This window comes from Cryptomeria japonica, chromosome 3, assembly GCF_030272615.1.
Source record: "Cryptomeria japonica chromosome 3, Sugi_1.0, whole genome shotgun sequence".
Taxonomy (NCBI): domain Eukaryota; kingdom Viridiplantae; phylum Streptophyta; class Pinopsida; order Cupressales; family Cupressaceae; genus Cryptomeria; species Cryptomeria japonica.
The window spans coordinates 234,700,024-234,722,880 of record NC_081407.1 but is presented as its reverse complement, the minus strand read 5'-3'; the positions used below and the strand labels follow the sequence as shown (position 1 = coordinate 234,722,880).

Below are 22,857 nucleotides of genomic sequence, written 5' to 3'. Positions count from 1 at the left end.
ACCTATTCCCTTATTTAATTTATTAATCCTAGCTTGGGGAAAGCTGCAGTCCAAAATTTGACTCCCTGTAGCCTCTCACTGAAGACGGGACATAACAGTCCTCCCTTCCTGATATTGATGGCCCTCCATTAATTGCAAATTGGATTGTTGTAGGATCTCCTCTCCTTCCCAGGTGGCGTCCTCAACCTGTAAGTCCTTCCATTTTATCAGATATTCACGAACCATCTTATTCCTCAACCTCCTTTCCCTCCAATCAGCAATGCCTTTAGGGACAAGTACCAAATTTCCTTCTTCATCCAAAGGTGGTAACTTTGGTGATGGCACTATATTCTGGCCCAGTGCTCTTTTCAAACGGGAGACATGAAATACATTGTGGATCTTACTGTAGAACACAATATGTCACTGAGAGGCTGGGTGAATCAGTGATTTCAAACAAACACAAGTAGTGTGTGTGTGTGACCGGTAACAATGAGAACACTAACAATCAATCATACACAAAAGACACCACATAACACCGGTTATATGAGGAAAACCCAATGTGGAAAAAACCTCGGTGAGAAAAGCTACTGGAGTTTGCTGCTCCAATCCAGCCTCACAATAAACAACTGTATTACAATGATTTAGGGCACCAACCCCTACTGATTTAGGGCACCAACCCCTAACTGTTTATGGGCACCAACCCAAAGGAGCACCAACCCCTACAAGTAGCACCAACTCAGTGATATAAAATGAAATACAAACTTATTACAATGAAAGCACCTTGTTGCAAATGAGTTTTGTAACACCTATTCAACTTCTCTCTACCGGTTCAACTCTCCTTTACCGGTTCAACCCTTCTCTGTCGGATTTCAATCATCTCTGTCTGATTTCTCTTCTGCTCTGCTTCTACCTTGTCTGATCTCCTCTGTCACTCACACTGCACTATTTCAATCTCTGCTGCCTCCTTACTGGTACAGACACTACCGATTCACACCACTGTTATGCTCAATAACAATTTACCGATTTCCTTAACCTTACTGGTTATACCTTTCTTGTCGGTTCTCCTTTAGATTCTTAGTTGCTTCACTCTTCTCAGTCTGATTAACTCTCTGTTTGCACAAGCTCACTCTTCTCCTGCAACTTGCATCCTATATCATCTCTTCAATCTGCATATTTATACATAAGCTTTCTCGCCAGAATGAGGTTCAAACTATCTGTGGTTAGTGTTTCTTCTACCTACCACGAACCGTATCAGATCACATCAAATCTCCTCTCCACGATTGACAACCTACAACAAATCAAGCTTCACCACCATTTCCATTCCTTCTAGAACACGCTTACTATATTTTGGCAAACACGGCTTTGCTTTTTGTCAATCACCATAAATGCTCTGGATGTTTTCTTCACCAAATCTGATCTGCTACTCGATGTCCTGCATCGATCCTTACATCACCAATCTCAATCTTATTCCGTCGTTCTGCTTCGAGCCGCAAACCTCTCTCATCATCTCGTGATTTATGCAGACTACATTAAATGTCTTACCAATCACCGCCTACTTCGATGATGCACTGTTCACTTGCCACTTGGAGACCACGTGGCATCTCAGTCGGCATCCAACTTAGCTCAGTCCATTGTGTCGGTTTAGATTCAATCACCAACTAAACATGCAACCAGTGTATCCCTTACACTACCAGTTATCTTATCCTACTGGTGATGCTTTACCCGGTTAACCTTCATACCCACACTTCATCGTTCTGTCGGTTGAGACACATTAGCCCGGTCACCAAACTCAGACACATGTCCATCTGATAGGAGCTCTTTACTCTGTCTCTTTTGCTCGCTTACCGGTTGTCATCCTTACCGTTTGACTACACACCTCCTTGCATACCGGTGGTCATGTTCCTTTTGTTGTCCCTTGCTTGCTTACTGGTAGATAATACTTCTGTCTGCATACCAGTTGACCATACCGATTGACATCAATGACAATACAATGCCAACACTTATTGCCTTCAGAAAGCTTTAGCTCATACGCAACTTTGCCTATCCTCCTGAGAATCCTCTAGGGGTCGTAGAATCACGGTTTTAACTTTTTTGCTCCACTCTTCTTTAAAGATGACTATTTATAAGGTTGAAGAAGTAGGAAAACTAGATCACCAATCTCAAAAGTCCTTTCAACATGATGTCTATCTGCATACATCTTTTGTTGATTCTGTGCATGTTGAATTATGTCCTTCAATGCTCGGAGAATATTCTGGAAGTCTGAACTGTCTCCTTAGCTCGGGGTACTTTGCTATCCTCAAATGCCAAATCCATGAATGAAAGTGCATCATAGTCGTAAAGTGCTCTAAAAGGAGGCATGCCTATGGACATGTGATAGGTGGTATTGCAACAATACTCACCTAGATAGAGCCATCTCACCCATGCACGCTATTGTCCCGTTACATAATTGTGAAGGTACCCTTCTAACCACTTGTTCACTACTTTTGTCTGGCCATCTGTTTGAGGATGGTAGCTAGTACTAGGTGTCAATTCAGTTCCCACTAACCTGAACAACTTCTGCCAAAACATGCTTATGAATCTGCTATCTCTGTCGCTGACAATTGTCTTGGGGAGCCCATGCAATCTGAAGACCTCTTTGAATAATAGTTTTGCAATCTGTTGTGCAGAGCAATCTATGGGAACTGCAAAGAAATGGGCATATTTTGTGAGTCTATCGACTACCACAAATATGCAATCCTTTCCGTGGACACGGGGAAGTCCGGTAATGAAATCCATCGAGAGTCCCGTCCACTTCTGCTCAGGAATGGAAGTGGCTGAAGAAGGCTTGTTGGAAACCTGTGTTCGGACTTGTTCTATTGACAAGTCAAACACTCTCGAACATTCTGTGGGACATCATCTTTTAACCCCTTCCATGTAAATCTCTTGCGTACCTGATGATAGGTCTTGAAGAAGCCTTGATGACCTGCCATGGGTGCATCATGTAGCACCCTCAAAATTTTGGCCTTCAATTTGGAGCCAGATATAAGGAAAATTTTGTTTTTGTAATAGATGACATTGTCAATCACTGAATATCTGTCATCTTGTACCTTTTCATCCAACAAATCTGAAGCAAAAGAATTCTTCACATATTGTGAAATTAACTGGGATTTCCAATCAGAGGAAAACTCTGTGAGAGAGCACAATGTCGGTTTCCTGGATAATGCATCAGCAACGATATTCTTTTTTCCCTTAACATATTCAACATCAAAATCATAAGCTTGTACTTTACTCACCCATTTTTGCTGCTGTTCATTCAAGTCTTTCTGCTCTAGGAAATATTTGAGATTGTTATGATTAGTGCGGACCATAAATTTCGTTCCCACCAGGTACTGTCTGAATTTTGTTGGTGCGTGCATGATGGCTAGCATTTCCTTATCATAAGTTGAATATAGTCTCTCAGCATCCCTAAGCTTCTTGCTCTCATAAGCAATCGAGTGTCGGTTCTGCATAAGCACAACTCCTATACCATGTCCTGAAGCATCACATTCCAGGAGGAATGGCTGCGTGAAGTCTAGTAATGCTAGTACTGGACAACTGCTCATAGCATCCTTAAGCTTATCAAAAGCTTTATGTGCTTCTTTTGACCATAGGGAAGCCCCCTTCTTGGTCAAGTCCATCAAAGAAGATGCTAGCTTTGAAAATCCTTTAACTAATCGCCTGTAATAGGAACATAAGCCAAGAAAGCCACGCAGCTCCATTATGTTTGTTGGTGGTGGCCTATCCAAGATCACTTGAATTTTCTCCTGGTGCACTTTGACTCCTTCAGCACTGATGACATGTCTTAGATACAAGATTTATGTCATTCCAAATTCGCATTTGGAAGCCTTTGCTTACAATGACTGTGTTTCCATGATGCCCAAGACCACATCCAGATGATGTAGACGATCACTCTAGGTCCTGCTATAAATCAAAATATCATCGAAGAAGACCAAAACATACTTTCTTAGCTTATCACGAAACACGTGATTCATGCAGGACTAAAATGTTGTCGGCGCATTTGTGAGTCCAAATGGCATAACCAAGAACTCAAAATGCCCATAATGGTAACAGAAAGCAGTCTTATGAATGCCCTCTTCTCTGACTCGTATCTGATGATATCCAGAGCGAAGGCCAATTTTGGAAAATTACACGGCTCCATGTAGTTCATCTATCAACTCATCGATCCTAGGTATGGGATATCTGTTTTTAATAGTCTTCTTATTCAGCGCCTTGTAGTCTATGCACATGGGCATAGTCCCATCTTTTTTCTTTACCAGAACCACCGATGAGGCAAATGGGCTCTAACTAGGCCGTATATGTCCCATGCTGAGAAGCTCCTTAGTTGTCTTCTCAATCTCCTGCTTGAAGTGTCGCAAATGATGATAGGGTGTGGTAATTACTGGTTTCGCGCCCTCCAACTCAATCACATGCTCAAATCCCCTATCAGGTGGACGACCAGGAGGTATGTCTCCAAAGACTATACTATGCTTGTCTAACACTATCTGTATATCCACGTGGTGTTCTGGTGGTTACAAAACACTGGGCTGCCCAGTCCACATCACCATGCTGAAATATAGTCTCCATCCTTCTGGTTGATACAACTTGTGGACCACCATCAAACATTTCCTTAAGCACCATCTTCATACCATCCACCATGAATTCCAGCTACATCTATTTGAAATCTTGAACATAACGTTCAAGTGACTCCAACCACTCCAATCCCAAAACAACATCTATGTTACTGAGCCCAAGCACATAAAAATCACTTGTCAATGTGTAATCTCCAATCTATATGCTGAGTTGGGGAACTACTTTAGTGCAAGTCAAAGGAAAGGCATTAACTATTATGACGTTGAATCCTGGAAACTCCTCAACCTGAAGTCCATGCTTCATTACTAATCCCTCATCAATGAAGTTATGCGTGGCTCCACTGCCAACTAAGCACACCATCCTCTGTCCCTTAAGGACACCCTTTAGCCGAAAGGGACGGTTGCGAGGAACTCTGGATAAAGTAGCAATGTGACGAGTCTCTAGCTGCCAAATCTTCTAGTTCTATCTATGGTTGGACCACCTGTGCAGTATCCTCATCAGTACTGATCTCCTACTCATCATGTTCTTCATCTTCAGATATTACCTCAATCAGGTGCACTTTGCCTTTACCAAGGCAATGATGGCCGAGCTCCAATAGTTCCTTACAATTGAAACATAACTTTTTCCTGCGCAATTGGTTTCTAGATTCTTGTTCTGACTTTGTTGGAGTGTTCTTTTGCTTTTTGAAACCTTTTTGTTTCAACTGAGATCCACCAAAGGTCTTCTTCTGCGGTTAGAAGGGAGGTGTGGTCTCCAAGTCAAGTGCTAGGCCAATGGCATCATGAAGTGTGCTAGGTTTATGAGCCTTCACCAAACCCCGCAATCTATCACTTAGACCCTCAACAAATAGCATGGTAACACACTTCTCGGGCATGTCAGGAACCATAACTGCTATTTTCTGGAATTCGTTGATATACAATTCAACATGACCAACCTACTTCAACTATGCCAACTCCCTATAATAAACCTCAACATCCGTCATGTCAAACCATGCAGTTAATTTATTAACAAATTCCTCATATGAATGAATTAATCCATGATCCTGCGTAACTAGTCCATGGTGCCACCGGTCGTACGCCACACCCTCCAAATGCATCGTGGCAAATTGTATGGCTTTGTCTTCTTCCATCGGTTTGAGTGACAGGAATGTGTCAAGTTTGTGGACCCAAGATCTGGCACTCAACTGTCCACTGCCATCAAAAGTTGGTAAGGGAATTTTATTCAGTGTGTCTCTATATTCCACCGACTGAGCACCTTGTCTACTTTGTCCTCTTGCTGGTTTAGGCGATACCTAGCCTTATCCTTCCGGTGGTCCATGAAATGATTCAAGTTCATTAATCCCCTAATCCCCTAACCTGCTCCGGAAGTGCCATGTAGTCATCATATGCAGCCATCACGTCATCCGTGATGTGAGTTTCCTCAACTACTTCCTTAGGAATCGCCTCTTCTTCAGTTTGTCTAGGTATGAAAGTAGGGCGAAGAGGGCTGTCAGACTGTGTGATTGCTGTCCTTACAGCATTAGAAGCTGCCCTGTCTTAATTTTCATGTCCAACATTGCCTCTACTAGGTACACTACTAGATCTTCTAGATTGGGAACGATCCATTCTCATTTGTCCCATAGTTGTGATCATACGATCCTGGAACTGTTACATCATTTGCTGCTGCTGTTGGGCAAAAGCTGTCAGAAAGTCATTCAACTGATTATTCAATTCCCTTTGTGGGCTTTCATTTCTTCTTTCACCCATCTCTGCTTCAGCTGGGTTATTTTCAGCTCCTTGTTGCCCCGACCTACTTCTCCTGTTATATCTGTGCGACCCTAACTCCCCTAAGTGCATAGAACCAATTCAAACTCACATGCAATTGGTTAGAAGTAACATGCAACCAAAGATTCTGACATGCAAACACTTAGATCATTCCCAAACTGACATGCACAGAGAATACCCCACAGGCGGACAGGATTGGTGGCTTTGATACCATTGAAATATCCTTTCTTCTGTTTAACAAAACTTATGCCACACAATTTGCTCCAAAATTATGGCTTGATCGCTTACTGTGATGATTGACCCAAACTTGCTACAGATCTGTAACTATTGCTTTTTGGCGTCAAGCGCTTCACTCAAGCCACAAACCCAATTGCAAAAGCTGCGATATGAATTTGCAGGTCCTATGATGAATCTGGACTATGTACTGAACCTTGTTGATGCCAGCCGTCAATCAGAAACCTTCAGATTATGTACTGAACCTTGCTGATGCCAACTGCCAATCAGAAACCTTCAGATTACTTCAAAAACCAGACTTCTGATGCCTCTAATCGCCAGAGAAATCAGCTTCCAGCAGCAGTGATAGGTGAGATAGTCGTCTTCAGTGCTGGAGATAGCCTTGGGAAAGACTTATGGGTTTTTGTCCATAAGAAAAGACTTCACAAGGGTTGCGTCCTGAGAAGAGAGAGCCTTGAAATCGATTTGCAAAGCAAAATATAATAATAAGCAAATTTCACCAATATTGCTTCCTTTGCCATCACAGTTCTCCTGGGCCTAACCCAAACTTGTCTGCAAAACACGTTTTTCAGTCTCAGCTTCCACCAACTGCTACTCAAATGATTCTGTCTCCCTAGCCAATTTGTCCTCGATAGCCACCCATGCTGCTCTCTCGGCATCCAACTCCTGGGTACGCTGAACTAAGTCTCACGCGACTATTGCCTCCAACCTGGTGGTCAGCTCCTCCCAAGCCCTCTGTGCATCCACCAAGGCAACCTCACGTCCAGCCGAGACATACTCCGAGTTCCTCAAAGCGTACCAGTCATGCCTGGAGGTGGCCACAATCCGTTGGCACAAATGCTAGGAGACACCTCAAATCCTCCATCACACTCCCCAAAGGCTAAAAACTGAACTGAATAACTCCCTAGTGTCATACAACTGCGCGGACTTGCAATGCCTTCCCTCAAACTCTGTTTGTTCGCAACCTCCAAATCCGTCTCCCTCTACGGCTTATGGCTTCCCTGCCAATGCTTAGCTGTGGGCTTCTTTCGCACAATACGGACAACCACAACACTTCCCGTGGTCTTTTGTAGCTCAAAATAAACTGGAGGTCTGGGGGCAACGCCCCCAGCGGGGTCGAGGGGCAGCACCCCCGCGGGGTCGAGGGGCAGCGCCCCTCGCGGGGTCCTGGGGCAGCGCCCCCGCCGCCAACACCAATTTACAACCTTCAGAACCCCACGAAAGTCCATGGCGCGCATCATTTCTGTGATATTTTATGATGTCAAAACCCTTCTTCTACACTCCAATATTTTCAGTGTCCAGGCTCCAGATGTCAGCAAATCATTTTAAATCTGGCCGTCGTCGTTTTTTTTTTTTTTTTAAGGGCACTGTAATGTCCCCGATGGCTACCCGGCCATACAACCTCCCTATACGGTCAACAACAGCATTGGCACCTCCGATCGTGCGGCTGCTTGGTCTACCTGTGGCGGTCGGCCCGTGCTTTACCCTTCGCATCACGTGGTGGCGTGCTGGTGCGGTGTTCGGCGTCTTCTTCCCTTTACCCCTTGCTGTGCGGTGATGGCGGTGTGCGGGGTTGTTTTGTTCTTCGTCGCGGTGGTGTTGTGCGGCGTCTTTGATGTCTTGGCTTGGTGACCGCCTTCGGTGGCTCCCACCGCACGGTGGTGTCACCGTCGGTGGTTCCACCGCACGATGGTGCCACCGCACGGTGGTTCCGCCGCACGGTGGTGCCACCGTCGGTGCTTCCACCGCACGGTGGTTCCGCTGTCGGTGATGCCACCGTCGGTGCTTCCACCGCACGGTGGTGTCACCTTGTCACCTTGGTCCCACCGTACGGTGGCCATTTTCCCCTTCTTTTTCTTTTTTTTTTGACCGTACGGTCGCTGTCGTACGACCGTGCGATTTTTTTTTCTTTTTTTTTGAAGTTGTCTAAAGAGTCTTCGGCTCGGGTCCCCTGTCTCTAGGATCGCCCTTCATTCTTCTCGGTTTTTCTCGCCCAAAAGTCTCCTGCTTTTGTCCTGTGCCTCTCAAGTCGCTTGCCCGGCCTCTTAGGTCCCCTTCCATCCTCTTGGGTCCCCCTTTGGGCTCTCGGGTGTCCGTCCGGCCTCTCGGGTCCCCTGCGTGCTTCGCGTGATAGGGTTTCAATTTAAACCTATTGGTGGCAAGTTTATTTTCCATGGCCATCCGAAGACCTGGAACCACAAATTCTATAGGGACCACAGTCTCCTTCCCGTACATAAGAAGAAGAAGGATAATAAAGATTTTGAAGGCTACGGCCTTCCACACAGGGTTCCAATCGTTGCCGACACTCTTCGGATTATTTACGTCGCCAGGGTTTGGGGCGTCTCCCTTCCAATATTCTCTGTATTCTGGAGGATATTGATCTGGCTCCTCTCCTTCGACGCTTAATACGTTACAGGAGGGTGAGAACATCTCATAGTCCTCCTGCTGCCAATGGAACAATCCATTTAGTGAATCTGTGTTATCCTCCGAACAGCAACCTCCGATTTTTAATATGCCTTCGGCATCTGGGTCCATCCTCTCTCTCCCTTCGTCTCGTGGGTGATTTTCCCTCTCGGATTCAGATCCCGAGGAAGAGGCAAGTTCCTCGCCCACCAACTGTGTCCGGAGATCAATAGTGAATTTCTTGCCTCCGCTCTCCATCGAGAGTGTATTCCGTTTCCAGTTGTGGTTTGCTTTCGCTGCCACCAACCATCCTCTTCCAAGTATGGCGTCATACGCTTTCTGTTTCAATGGAATGACCACGAAGTCGAGTACAAAAGGTTGTGCACCCACGGTGACTTGCTGTGCCATCAACATGCCGAGGGGTTTAATCCCGTGCTGGTCTGCACCTAGCAGATTAAACGTAGGTGGCCACAGAGTGGGCTTTCCTAGCTTTTTCCATGTGTCCTCCGGAAGGACATTTACTCTGGAACCGCCGTCTACTATAGTATCTGTCAAGATGGTGCCCAGGATGCCCATCTCCACGACGGCTGGGTGTCGGCCATTGTTGACGGTAAGTACAACTGGATTTGTTGCCGAGCTTCCTAGTATGGGAGCGTCCATGTCTCTCGGTTTGGGTTTATCAACCTTTGTGCCCAACAACATTGTCCCCAATTGCGGTATGGTGTGTAGGAGGTCTTCCAGTTTCACAGGTACCTCCATTTGGAGCATCTGCCGTACAATGTTCCTCTCCGCGTCTGTGCAGTAGGGTCCAGATGAGTCGTGTGTCTCTCCCCGTCGGGCTTTCATGGCCCTTTCTATTTCCTCCCTTGCCTCCGTCATTCTCTGCTTCTCCGTGCGGGGATGGGGGTATCGGGCTTCCTTTGCCTGCCCTCGGGTAAGAGCAAGGATGGCTTCTTTACCCCGTGTGTTGCCTTCGATATCAATCAGATTGGCCCCTACGCCAGACTTCGGACAATCGGCATCTTCATGGTCACCGGGGCCACACCACCGACATAGCTTTTGAGCGGTGTCATTGTTATTACACTCTCGTGCGTAATGACCCCATTGATTGCAAGCCCTACATTGAATCATCGGGCGTCCCTTCGCATCGTATTGGACCCTGTTTCTGGTGGAATTATTATTATTCCCCCGTCCGCCTTGTCAGTTTCCTCGGTAGCCTCCGGAAGATGCATTATTGTTTGAATCCGATGTGGAGGGCTGCTCATGTGCAAAGAGCACTTGCTGGTTACGTGCCTTCAGATTGTATGGGCATTCCTTCGTAGAATGTCCCATGATCTGGCAGATGTCACAGAATGCCTTCTTGGGACAGACACCCTTTGTGTGGCCGCTCTCCTTACAATCCGTGCACCACAGTTCATCATCCTTGCTTGTGGTCCCCTTCATTGTCTTAAACTCTTTTAACATCCGTTCCATATCCTTCTGAAGGGCCGTGACTTTCTTCTTCGGCTTCTCATCACTGCTACTCTCTTCTTCCGACGTATCATCTTCAGAGGATGACGAAGATCTATTCTTCTTCTTTTTGGCCGTCTTATTTTCACTTTCCAAGTCCATGGCTCGATTGTATGCATCATCGTAGGATGTCGGAGGCACAATTTTCATCTTTCGTCGTAGCTTAGGGTTCAGACCCTCGACAAACCACCGCTTCTTTAAGCCATCAGCCGGTTGGCTTTCCATCTTTCCGACTAATTCCTTTAGCCGGCGGCCATATGCACGTACGGTCTCCTTCTTTCCTTGCTTTGTTCCATAGATTTCGGAGACTATCTCATTATCATCTCGGAGAAGCCGAAATTCCTTCTCGAATGCTTTCTTCAATTCATCCCACGTAGTTACCCCGGTTTTATCCAAGTCTGAATACCAGTCAATAGCCACTCCTCTCAGTGTGGCGGGGAACTGCTTCATCCATTCATCCTGGTCAGTCACCCCATTGGCTATCCAGATGGTTTCGCAGGTACGGCAATGCCGTGTGGGATCATCTTTGCTATCCCCGTTGAATTTGGGCAACTTCTGTTTGGTCGCCATTGATGGAAGTCGTCCACTTGGAGGTGGTTGTGGCCGTGTCTGCCCTCCGGCGCTGCTCCCTCTGATGCCGCTGATGTCTCTTGTGGTGGTGACCAAAGGTACGGTGTTCTGCCTTGTACCTACCGTGCGGTTAGCTTCCCCTTCGCCGTCACCCGTGCCCGGCTCCCTTCGGTGATCCTCCCTTTGTGGCGTGAGAGCGACTACCGTGCGGTTAGCTTCCCCTTCGCCGTCACCCGTGCCCGGCTTCCTTCGGTGATCCTCCCTTTGTGGCGTGAGAGATAAGTTTTTGAACCGATCTCGAGTCTCTTCAACTAGTTCTCTCCGTAACCTAGTTTCCTCCAGAAACTCTTCGAGGCTTCTCGCTCTACAGTAGTCTGGCGACGCGTAGAAATTCCCCTCGGCTTCTGCACCTTCCGTGACACCTCCTTGGTTCCCTTCGGGCAACCCTTCGGCAGGTCGTCCTTCGGCAAGTTGCCTCAGCCTCCGTCTACGTTCTACACGTTGTTCCAAAATCAAAGCCTTCTGCGCAACCTCCCACTCGTCGGTTTCTAATTTCTTATTTCTGTCTTTATTCAGTAAATTGGGCATTAATTGTGGTACAATTTCATGTTTCACAACACATAAATCAAAACACAACACGTCTTTATTAATTCATTCTTTTGTATACAATCAACATAATTCTTCTGCTTCTAACAGTGTTCTTTATTTCTCTCCCTTCACAACTTAAGGATTATTTGTCCTTCGTCGGTCTTCCCTACGTCCGTCATCTTGGCGCTCATGAAATTCTCGTAAGATTTGTTGTCGTTGGTTCTCACGGTAGGTGTCTTCTCTGCGGTTTTGAAGAGCCAAAAATGCTTGAGCCAGAAGGTTAGGCAAATTGCTCATTAACCGATTCACCGCCGGGCTTACACCAAGCGCGCTCCACACAGCATCCTCTGGAACAGCCTCAATGGTGGCTTCCCTCCGTACGTGTGTTTTGATGGCCGCTTGAAGGATGCAAGAGAAATCTTTTGTGAGTGCTCGTTCTCCTTCGAACAATTCTTGGTGATCCTCGTCAGGTTTACTGCTCGTCCCCTCGGGCAATGGTTGTCCCATTATCCCTGTGCCATGTAGTATATTCCCGTCCCTCCTGAAATAATTTCGGCAACGGCGCCAAATGTTTACCTCACTGGGTAAACAGGAAGAATACAGAAACTGAACAGCAATGCACAATGCAATTACAAAGGAAGTACCAGAATAAGCTTTCCATTAATGTCAAAAGATGTTCATATTATAATCTGTCGTCTACATTCCATGTCCTCCAACACCCGGAGGTGGTACAATATATGACAGCCGAAGGGGTGCGACACAACCGTCGCAACTCCAACTACCTACCCGTCGGCTAACTAACTGACCGCCGTAACTCATTATTACCGACGACAACATAAACATAATATACCAACATAACATAATGATTATTCCCGTCAACATATATAATTCTTCATCCCAAAAAAAGCATTGACCTTGAGGGAATTCTCTTTAATGAAGCGACTTAGGCATTAAGAATGAAATATGGGCTTCATAATAAGTTAATTGTCCACCAAGTGTAATGCGCCTAGGGATAATAAAGCTGCATCTTGAAATGGCCCCCACTTAAGTTATAACGATGAGTTATATTATTTAATCTCCAATCATTAGCTTTTTGGGCTACAAATTAAATTAATCACCTATTCCCTTATTTAATTTATTAATCCTAGCCCAGGGAATGTTGCAGGCCAGAATTTGACTCCCTGTAGCCTGTCACTGAAGAGCTTGTAATGTCCCCAGTTTGAAATAGAATTTAATGGTAAATTACTAAATATTAATAATAAAATAAAAATTTAAAAGAATAAAAATTAAATTAAAAATGAAAATATAAAAGAATATAATTAAATAAAATTTAAAATTTAATTAAGTTAATGGATGGACAAAAGGCATGAAATGATAAGTTGTGACTCGCCCAAATATGAGGTATAAAAGGGAGAAGAGAGCGTCATTTGAGAGGGGATAATTTGGGGAATCAGAGCAGATCTGACTTAAATAAGAAGTGCAGATCTGATTGTGAAAGGTTGTGTCCCTTTCAAAGGGCAGAAATAATGAAGAGTTGCACTCTTTTAAAGAGCGCTAATTGTGAAAGAGTGTGTCTCTTGCCAAAGGGCATGCATGATGAAGAGGTGTGACCTCTCCCTCACCTTGAGAGATATAAAGGGAAGGAATCAAAGCATCCAGTAACATCACCATCGATCAGTTCAGATCAGAACTGTTATTAAGTTACAGGCAGTAACATCTTTGTTCTTGGTGGTATGGATATGAATGCGCTGAATATGTATATTTAATACAAAACCTTATAATGTTCATACTGTCATACCCCTCGCCCCCCAATATTCTAGTTAGAGGAGTTTTGAATATATTCACGTTTTATTATAAGCAACCAATAATGATTGCAATTAAGGGTATCGCTGCCTTAAGGAAGAACAATCAGATCGAAGAATGATTAGTTAAATTAGTGATAGGATCCTTAAACAAACAACCAATAATGATTGACACGACTAAGCAATAACAATAGAGGAGATTATCAAGGCTGCCAGCAGGGATAGGAAACAGGAGCAAGTAGTGATAGGTACGTATTTGGTACTTTCTAATCTAATATTATAATATGATAAAACAGCATCTTCCATATCATAATCATATTTGTATATCACTGAATCTGAACTGCAGAATGTAATGTTAATTAAATTGATGGCAATAATAACATAAAAATGAAGAAGCAATTTAAAGCCAATTTCACATAATATCACTGTCTTAATATAATATATAGTTGCATCTCTGTCAATGAACCCAAGGATGAATGAGGCAATCAAATTCAGTTTGCACAATTTGTTATTATACTGTAAGGGAATAATGGCAGATAATGATTAATACAAATTAATACTGGCAGGAAGCATTAATGACAATATAATGTAATGGGATTTGTGACAACTATGATTATCATAATAGAATTAAATAATGGATATAATTGGAATTACATAAATGGTTCATTACATATGAGGGACCCTCTCTCAAGTACGCCACTCCATAGTGGATGCCTAATCCCTGCCACATGGAGCCAAGGGGGATGTAGCATTTGCTCTTGGGCTTAAGAGAGGAGTTGGTTGAGACAAAGGGGAACGGCGATAGGACACCTCTCTGGGCACACCACTCCATGATGGATGCTTAATACCTGCCACATGGGGCCAAGAGGGATGTAGCATCTACTCTTGGGCCTAGGGTGGAGGGTCTCTTGGACACCCTATCCAACCAGCCTACCCTAGTGCACTAAGAAATTGGATAATAAAGAATGGCAACTAACCTACAATCTGATTTTATCTAATAAATATAATGATATTGGTAATTAATACATTAAAAATTTATATCACTCAATCTAATTCATTAGCATATGTTTCAGTTTATAAGTATTACTTCATATATGTTCTCTAATTTTGTGTTGCAGGAAAACAGTATACAAAGGTACTCCTATAAACCTAATTACCTATTTTAGATTTGGGCAAATTTAGGTTTAGTATAACTAGTTAGGGGACATTACAATGGTATCAAAGCATGATTCTTGCAGCCTCCGGGGCAAACCTACTTTGACCATCATTCTCTTAAGGCCAACAGTGTGTTCCTATATGTGTGTAATGTGTGTTGAGTATGCTTACTCCATGTGTATTTTATATGAATGCTTTTGTCATGTGTGATTTGTGTTGCTTCGGATCTGATATTTTTTCAGCATGTGTTTTATATGTATGCCTTGTGACTTACATGTATTTATGTGTTCGCCTTGCAATTGATGCATCTTCAGCATGCTTACTCCATGAGTACCTTTCAAATGTATACTTTATGCTTTACACATATATGCTGAATGCTTTACGTGTCTTCAAGTGTGTGATTCATGCCTTGTGTGTATCCATGTGTATGATTCATGCCTTTAAGTGTATTCAAGTGTGTGATTCATGTGTATGATTCATGCCTTATGTGTATTAATGTGTTTAATTCATGTCTTACATGTATTCATCTGTATGATTCATGCTTTACATATGTTCATGTGTACACTTCATGCTGTATGCCTCCTATGTATTTAGGTGTATAACTCATGCATTGTGTTCAGGCTTCATGGCTTACGTGTATTGCTACATGTAAATTCTTCATGCCTTACATATGTCTATACGTATACAATGTGCTTTCTTGAAAACTTCATGGTTATTTTGTATGTGTACCTTTCTCATGAATGCTTGGTGTATTGTATATATGCTACATATCTTATGTTCATTTATGTGTTTGCCTCATGACTGTCATGGTGTGTGTGCCTTCCTAATGTATGCCTTATGTCTTGATGTGCTTTGCATCATGTTTGATGGTTTTCAACAAGCTTGTTCCATGTGTGTTTCCAAAGCACTTTCATCATTTTGAACAGTCCATGATCATTGCTTGAGGACAAGCAATCTTGAGTGGGGCAGACTATAATGTCCCCACTCTGAAATTGAATTTAATGGTAAATATTAATAATTAAATAAAATTAAAAATGAAAATATAAAAGAATATAATTAAATAAAATTAAAAATTTAATTAAGTTAATGAATGGACAAAAGGCATGAAATGATAAGTTCCGACTCTCCCAAATATGAGGTACAAAAGGGAGAAGAGAGCCTCATTTGAGGGGATAATTTGGGGAATCAGAGCAGATCTGACTTAAATAAGAAGTGCAGATCTGATTGTGAAAGGTCATGTCCCTTTCAAAGGGCAGAAATAATGAAGACTTGCACTAAGAGTGCTAATGGTGAAAGAGTGTGTCTCTTGCCAAAGGGCATACATGATGAAGAGGTGTGACCTTTCCCTCACATTGAGAGATATAAAGGAAATGAATCGAAGCATCTAGTAACATCACCATCGATCAGTTCAGATCAGAACTGTTATTAAGTTACAGGCAGTAACATCTTTGTTCTTGGTGGTATGCATAGGAATGCTTCCAGAAACATCCATTAAGTTACAGCCATTCTTTAGTATCTAATTTCTCAACTACTCCTAACATCCATGATAATTTTCTTTATACCTATCCCTTGAGTTTGTTGTCTGCTTAGTATACTTGTCTATTTCATTATGTTTGTCATTAACCCTTGTTTTGGGGAACATGTGTGAGATTTTAGATTATGTACATCATGCAATAAATTCTTATCTTTTTTTTCTTGGATCACTCTAGTTATTCTCATATTCTAGATCAACCATAATATTGCCTAAATGGTAGTATTAAATTTGCATTGATCATTATAATTGTTGGGGTCAATCGATGCAAAGTTAATACTACCATTTAGGCAGGGACATGAAACTAATTGGATTTTCTTTATCAATTAGAGTAGTTCCAAGTTTTTCAGATCCAAGTGGTTTATTCCTAGCTAGTCCATTATTGATAGCTTGGACCATCTCTCCATAGAAAGGTGAGTGAGCAACATTAAATGGTATTCCATTTGCATAAAAGATGCGTGTAATCATTCCATCAACCGCTTGTTGACCTTGCACATCAAATAGTCTTCCATTGGTGTTTGAGTTGCTAATGTGTGGTCTCTTGTGAGAATGTTGTGTCGGTACATCTCAAGAAGACACATCTACCTTTGACTCTTTTGATTTTGAGTTGCAGCAGTTGCCTCTGTTGTTGAAGCATGAGAGCTCAAATTAGAAACCTTCCCATTAGCCCTTTATTGATCTCTCGCGGCATCATATCATTCTACCTCATTTGGACAAGGATCGCCACCTTTTCCGGGATGTGAAGGAAATGAACCCTCACCCTCATGTAAGTACCTTGCCATGACATTAGACAAAGCTTACATGTGATCGTGGTTGTTATAATACTTCTAACTTGAAAGTTAATAAACATTGAGCACAATAGATTTGGGGATGATACTTGACTCCAGGCTTCTAGCAAAGCTCCCAAAACCCTCACACTCCTGCTATATACTTGGTGCCTAAGAAAATGGGTGCAAGTTGCCCCAAATCTACCTAGTCGATTCTCTAAATGAGCTTTCAAATTTTAGAGTATTTTTTCTAGACAGTATAGGGCTATGAAATGCCTACACATATGTTATGGCGATTGTGGTGCACTCTAGCAAGAGTAATCAATTGAACGGTTGAACCATGTAAAAATAATAAATACCATTACTGCATACTTCTTGATCTTCAAATAAAATGCCTCCCCAACAAAGCAAAGAGAATGTAGTATGCACAAAGGCAAGAGCCGCAAGACTATATCTAGTGGTAGTGGACTTGCAGTTCCCAGTTCCCACGCATGTAGAAGGAGATGCTTGAAAAATGAACCGCATTTCGTGTCTGTCTCGTGGTTAATGTTATTTGGTCTTTTTTTTAACTTTATAGGGTTTTTAGTGCACGTTTTAGCAAGTGTTTTAAAAAAAAAATTCTTTCATGTCAAGAGCCACCTTAGTTGCAGTGGGAGATGGCATGAGACAGCGAGATTCTTTTTGTTGAGTGCCCAGACATTTCGCCGAATCTCCAGAGACATTTTTGATATTGGAGATGTGTCCTGATATCCCAGGGGTCTAGAGATGCGTCTCCCAATAACCCTATATGTATCCTAATTTGCAAATAAATAATAAGGAATTAAGGTACGTCAATCATGATAAGATAAAATTAAACCATAATGATTAAAAATGCTCTTTAAATAGATTTCCTAATGAGACTAAACTGCTAGAAATTTCATCTAATGATACAATTCGCACATCTACACATTCAAAATATCACATTGATTCATTAAATAGTAAGAGCTACATCATACATATATCCAGCATAAAGTATATGCAGGAGCCCTATTCAATGTATGAGGTCACAATCTAGCAAACAAGGTTTAGACAATGCACTAATCAGGTGTATTAAGGTAAGGCAGGGTGGGGTACTACACCAAGGCCATCATTCTTATAAAAATTTCAGGGGTGTTTACCAATCTCCATTGATTCTCTAAGATGGCACTTTGTGAGATGGTTTCGTTTTTCAGTAACTCCTATGCAAACATGCAGTGTTGTGAAAAACGGATGTTCCATTAATGTTTATGTATTAATCCCATTGAGACATAGATGGCAAAATATTCATAGATTCTTGTTTGAATGGATATGCATTTCTCATATATATGGTTGCTTCCAAGAATATGGAATAAAATATACGTCATCTCTCTACTTGGGATCAGTCATGTCATTAGTTGTTGTCATAACCTTGTTCTCAAGATCAATACAATCTTGTTTGAAATCCGTCTAGTGCAACACAGAAAATCCTTGAGGTTGGTCTTTAGACTCTCAAGATCTCTGTCTTGAATCCAATCTCACAGTTTCAAATTTTTTGATAATCGACATCCCTCTTAAATCCCTTCTTACATTCTGAAAAAGTCCTGAAACAAAATAATTTAGTTTCCAGGACAGCAACCAAGAAATTAACTTCATCGACAACTACTCAAGGAAGTAAATGGATGTGTAATCGACATTAGCAACCAAAGATAAGAGGCTTTATGTCTCAAGGGTTCATATTGTCACAGTAAGCATTTATAAGGATTAAGCATTAAGGTTTCTTTAATTTGAGAATCCAGGGCAACAATCACGTTCAAATTGTATAATGATGAAATGTTTCCTGACCACATTTTGTGTTAGCTTGGACATGCAATAGATTCGGTTCAAAGTTTCTTATTGGCCACTGTGCTTTGCATGGAACCAACAATCTAGAAAGTGAAGATCTATAAAACATTAGGTTTAGGATTGATCTAAGATGCATTTCCTACCACGTATTGATATTATCCAATATCCATTTAGATTCAAATAAGATGTAGGTAAATTGTCCTCGTCTCGTGTTGTTTTTTTGTATTGTCCCCATGCCTTGATAACTAGGATTTGTTCTTTAGTTGCTGACTTTTCTCGTGTCATTTCAATTTTATCTTTTTAAACTCTTAAGCTAGTGCGACCAAACCAGTCATTGAGTTTCTCTTCCATTCTTATGTTAGATGTTCCCTACATTTGTCAAGGGGACGGGGGAATTTGTGAGAAATTGTGCCAAAGATAATATTTGTTTTACTAGTGATAAAGCCGTAAATTAAATGATACTAATTCTTTAATAAATTCAGTTTTGCCTTTTTTCAAAAAACAAGGGCTTTATCATGTCTGCTGGAAATTAGTTGGAAAACTATAGGAAGCAAATCAAATTCCTTAGTTTAAGGAATCATTTCCTCTAACTGAAACATTTGACCTATTTGTGTTTCTTTGAGATATATGTTCAGGTTTTGCATTTGTGAAGTCTTATGCTTATTCGTCATTTTCATTAAAAAGTTGTCCCTGCAGTCCTTCCATATTTAATTTGTTTTTTACGTTGTGCGTGCTTCAAGTTTTCTTTTAAGTGCAAAAACAATGATGTCTACAATCCAAATTTGGATAAATGATATGAATTCAGTTATGTGAAGTTGGTGCCTATATTGCTAAGACGAGGATATAAACCCTGAAACAACACAATGCTCTATTTATCTAAGTCTGGAGACATATCTTCATTTTCTGTACATGATATTAAGAGTGGGACTATGCAGTAAGATCCCTCTCTGCTGACTGCCACCTTAAAATGGACTGACAATGTTCTTTCGAAACTTTTCTTTTTAATTTAAAATTTAAACTGCACATTTCTGCAAAATGTATGCATTAATGCTGATGACAAGTCTCCTTGAAGACAACAAATTCAAGACACAATATATACCGCACTTTAATTTATGCACATAACACATAGAAATCACTATTATTGCTCTTAAACTTAAAAACATCCTGATAATTTTTTTATCTCAGACTTGCTTTTTAATTGTACGAATGAAGAACGCGATTTACTTCTTTAGATCTACTTTGACATGATTTTCTTAAAATGAAAATGCTCACAGGGAAGATATGATATTTGTTGTCCGATGATGTCTGCATGGGATCTTCACAAAGCATGGCCTGAGGCCGAATTCAAGGTAGAGTTCATTCCTCTAAAAATCTTTATTATTTTGTATTCCGTTACATATTAAGAATTTTAAAACTTATTGGCTTAACAATTGTGATCATTTACAGCTATGAAAGGACTCAGCATGAAATTTTGTAGATATAACAAACTTTCCTTTTCTTATCTTGAAATTTTTCCATCGTTCTGATGGATCTAGGTAATTTCGGATGCGGGTCACTCTGCTAAAGAACCAGGAATAACAGCAGAATTGGTTGCAGCAAATGAGCGGTTTAAAGAACTAGTTTATGGGAATAAACTACCAAGCTAATTAATTCGCAGAAAACGTTTGTATAATCATGTGTCACTAAATGTACCTTTTCTCAGAGAAACGTGTTGGACTACTCCTTGGATTTATCAATTGTGGTGTTAAAGATATCAAAGCATGGACCTGATATTTGCATTAATAATGTGTATTTGCTCTCCTAAACTCCACTGTTTTATTTGTAACATTAATGGAATTTCTGGTTCAAATGTCTCGAAAGATATGTTGGATTTTTCAATCATGGAGATAGATGTTGATGACGATGAAATGAACAAGCCACATATTACAGAAAAAATTATTTAAACAATTGTAGTCCATGGGAGAATGTCTTTTAGACAATTGGAGTCCATGGGATAGAGCCATTTATAATTAGATGACCATCAAAGCGATTGTATTGGTTCAACCATTGTTAAGTGGAAAAGAGAGGTGTTTATATTGCTAGCTATATTAATAATAGTTTCAGTTCTTAAAGATCTTGTACTCCGTTGTTCAGTTTTGTTAACGGTTCCTTCTTTGCTTCTAATATTTATATTCAAACGTCTGATGAATACAGGTATTGTCAAGTACAAAATAAATTTCCTCCTAATATGATTCCTACTTAGTTTAAGCAGAAGAGCAAATACATTAATTTTCACCGCTATCTCCAACCACAACACACTAATTTACATTAAGTCACTGCAATGGCACTGAGCAAATTATTATGTAAGGGAGAGGGCAGATGGAAAAAAAATAAAATTGATTGGTAATGGGTTAAAGCCGATAAAGTGTACATAAGGTTTGAGGTATGTCTCATCATGCAACTTGTCAAATAGCAAATATTCTAAAAATGACTTTTTAAGATTCAACCAAAACTTAATCTAAAAATTTCTAGTAGTTAAACAAAAAAATATCATTTGTTGTTAGTGGAATGTCATATTTTTGTGCAAAATATAACTTATATAGAACTTAAATGGACCAAATACCTATGACTAACCATATATATTTGGTATCAACACAAATGGACCATAATTGAACACAAAAAAATATTTATTGTTATAAAAACAACACATTAATATAAAAAAAGACAATTTATATTCAACACAAATGGACCAATAGTTGAACACTAAAATCTTTTGGCAATACTTTACATTTCATGAAAAAGTAAAAAGTTATTGTGTTCAGCTCTTACATTTGTTATAGGACAAATTATTAATATGAAATACTCCAATGCATATACATTGCTACACCAAATTGTACGCATGAATAATATTTTTGTCAGTATGTCAACAATACTTGTTTAAATTGACATCTTATCTTATAAATGACTCATTTATAGTGAATAGGTATGATATTTTATTTGAAACAAAAAAAATATTTATTTCAGTTGTCAATGACTGTGTTTATGTTTTTTAATATATGTTAATTTATAGATTCTCGTGTGTTCAAATATGGGCCCATTTTGACTATCATTTTTTTTTTTTTTATTTAAATGTTGACTATCAATTCACAATATATAGTATAATTATGTGGCAAGATTGGATATTATAAGCACAAGTTGGTGTATAATTATTGGGCCCTCCCCCCTATGTGTGTTTTTAGGAGCAAAAGAGTATGCTCATGATAAGCAACATGTTGATTCATAGTAGGTTGTTGTAATCATTAAATTAGAAAGGTGTGGGTGAAGCCTAAGCTTCATACTAGAAATATATTTATGATTGTGTTTAAGACATTCATTTTAAATACTAATATGGTAATGCATAGTTAATTTATGTCAGATACAAATATAGTTGTGATATTCAAGAAATTTGTTTTTCACTTGAACAGTAAATATAAGAGAACGATGAATGATAGTAAATGATTTGTATGGAAATGAGATCCTAGCTTATGAATGCAAACTAAGATTTCAAACTCCATAGCATATCATTGGAATTATAAATAGGTATCTAGCTATAGTTCTAATAGGAGAGCTAAACACTTGGATTTATGTTCCTTTGTTGCAATGTAATTGAGATTGTGAAGTGTGTGTTTAAGATCTAGATTTAATGATAGGAAAATGATAAATTTTAGCAATAACATGAAACATTGGCATGAAGTCTTGCATAAGACTTGATGTTGCTTGAAAGATGCTAGGGCATGCCTTCATTAGAGAGGAACACATTATGGTTGATAATGATTGTTGAAACATAGATGTATGTTTGAATGCTTCTTGCCTTTATTGTAGATTTGTGTTCATTGAAATATGCTTGATTGAATGGTCATAAGAATTGAATTGTATCATTTAGAAGATAGGAATTTCAAATGAGACGGGGAGTTATATTTCTAAGCAACTTACACCTTTTCCAATTTAAATTTTAGAGAGGGCAGTTTCTCATTGCTTGCAAAGCTAACATTCATATTTTAAATTTTAGGGCCAAAATGTTTGGGCAAGGATATTGGGCGCCCTAGTCCAAGCATTCTAAGTCAAGAAAAAAAAGAAGTCATGAATAGGGG

The 22,857-nt window shown here is 40.6% G+C and overlaps 1 protein-coding gene across 2 annotated transcripts in view; it reads left to right on the top strand.

The window, feature by feature from the left end:
* The window catches only part of LOC131074404 (proline iminopeptidase), a 226,346-nt gene extending 205,487 nt beyond the window's left edge, over window positions 1–20,859 (top strand). For both annotated transcript variants that reach the window (XM_058011031.2, XM_058011030.2), the window contains exons 10-11: window positions 20,023–20,097; window positions 20,284–20,859. In XM_058011031.2, the coding sequence (XP_057867014.2) occupies window positions 20,023–20,097; window positions 20,284–20,394 (186 nt within the window). In that variant the 3' untranslated portion in view covers window positions 20,395–20,859. The remainder of the gene's footprint in view (window positions 1–20,022; window positions 20,098–20,283) is intronic.
* Window positions 20,860–22,857: the final 1,998 nt, after the last annotated feature.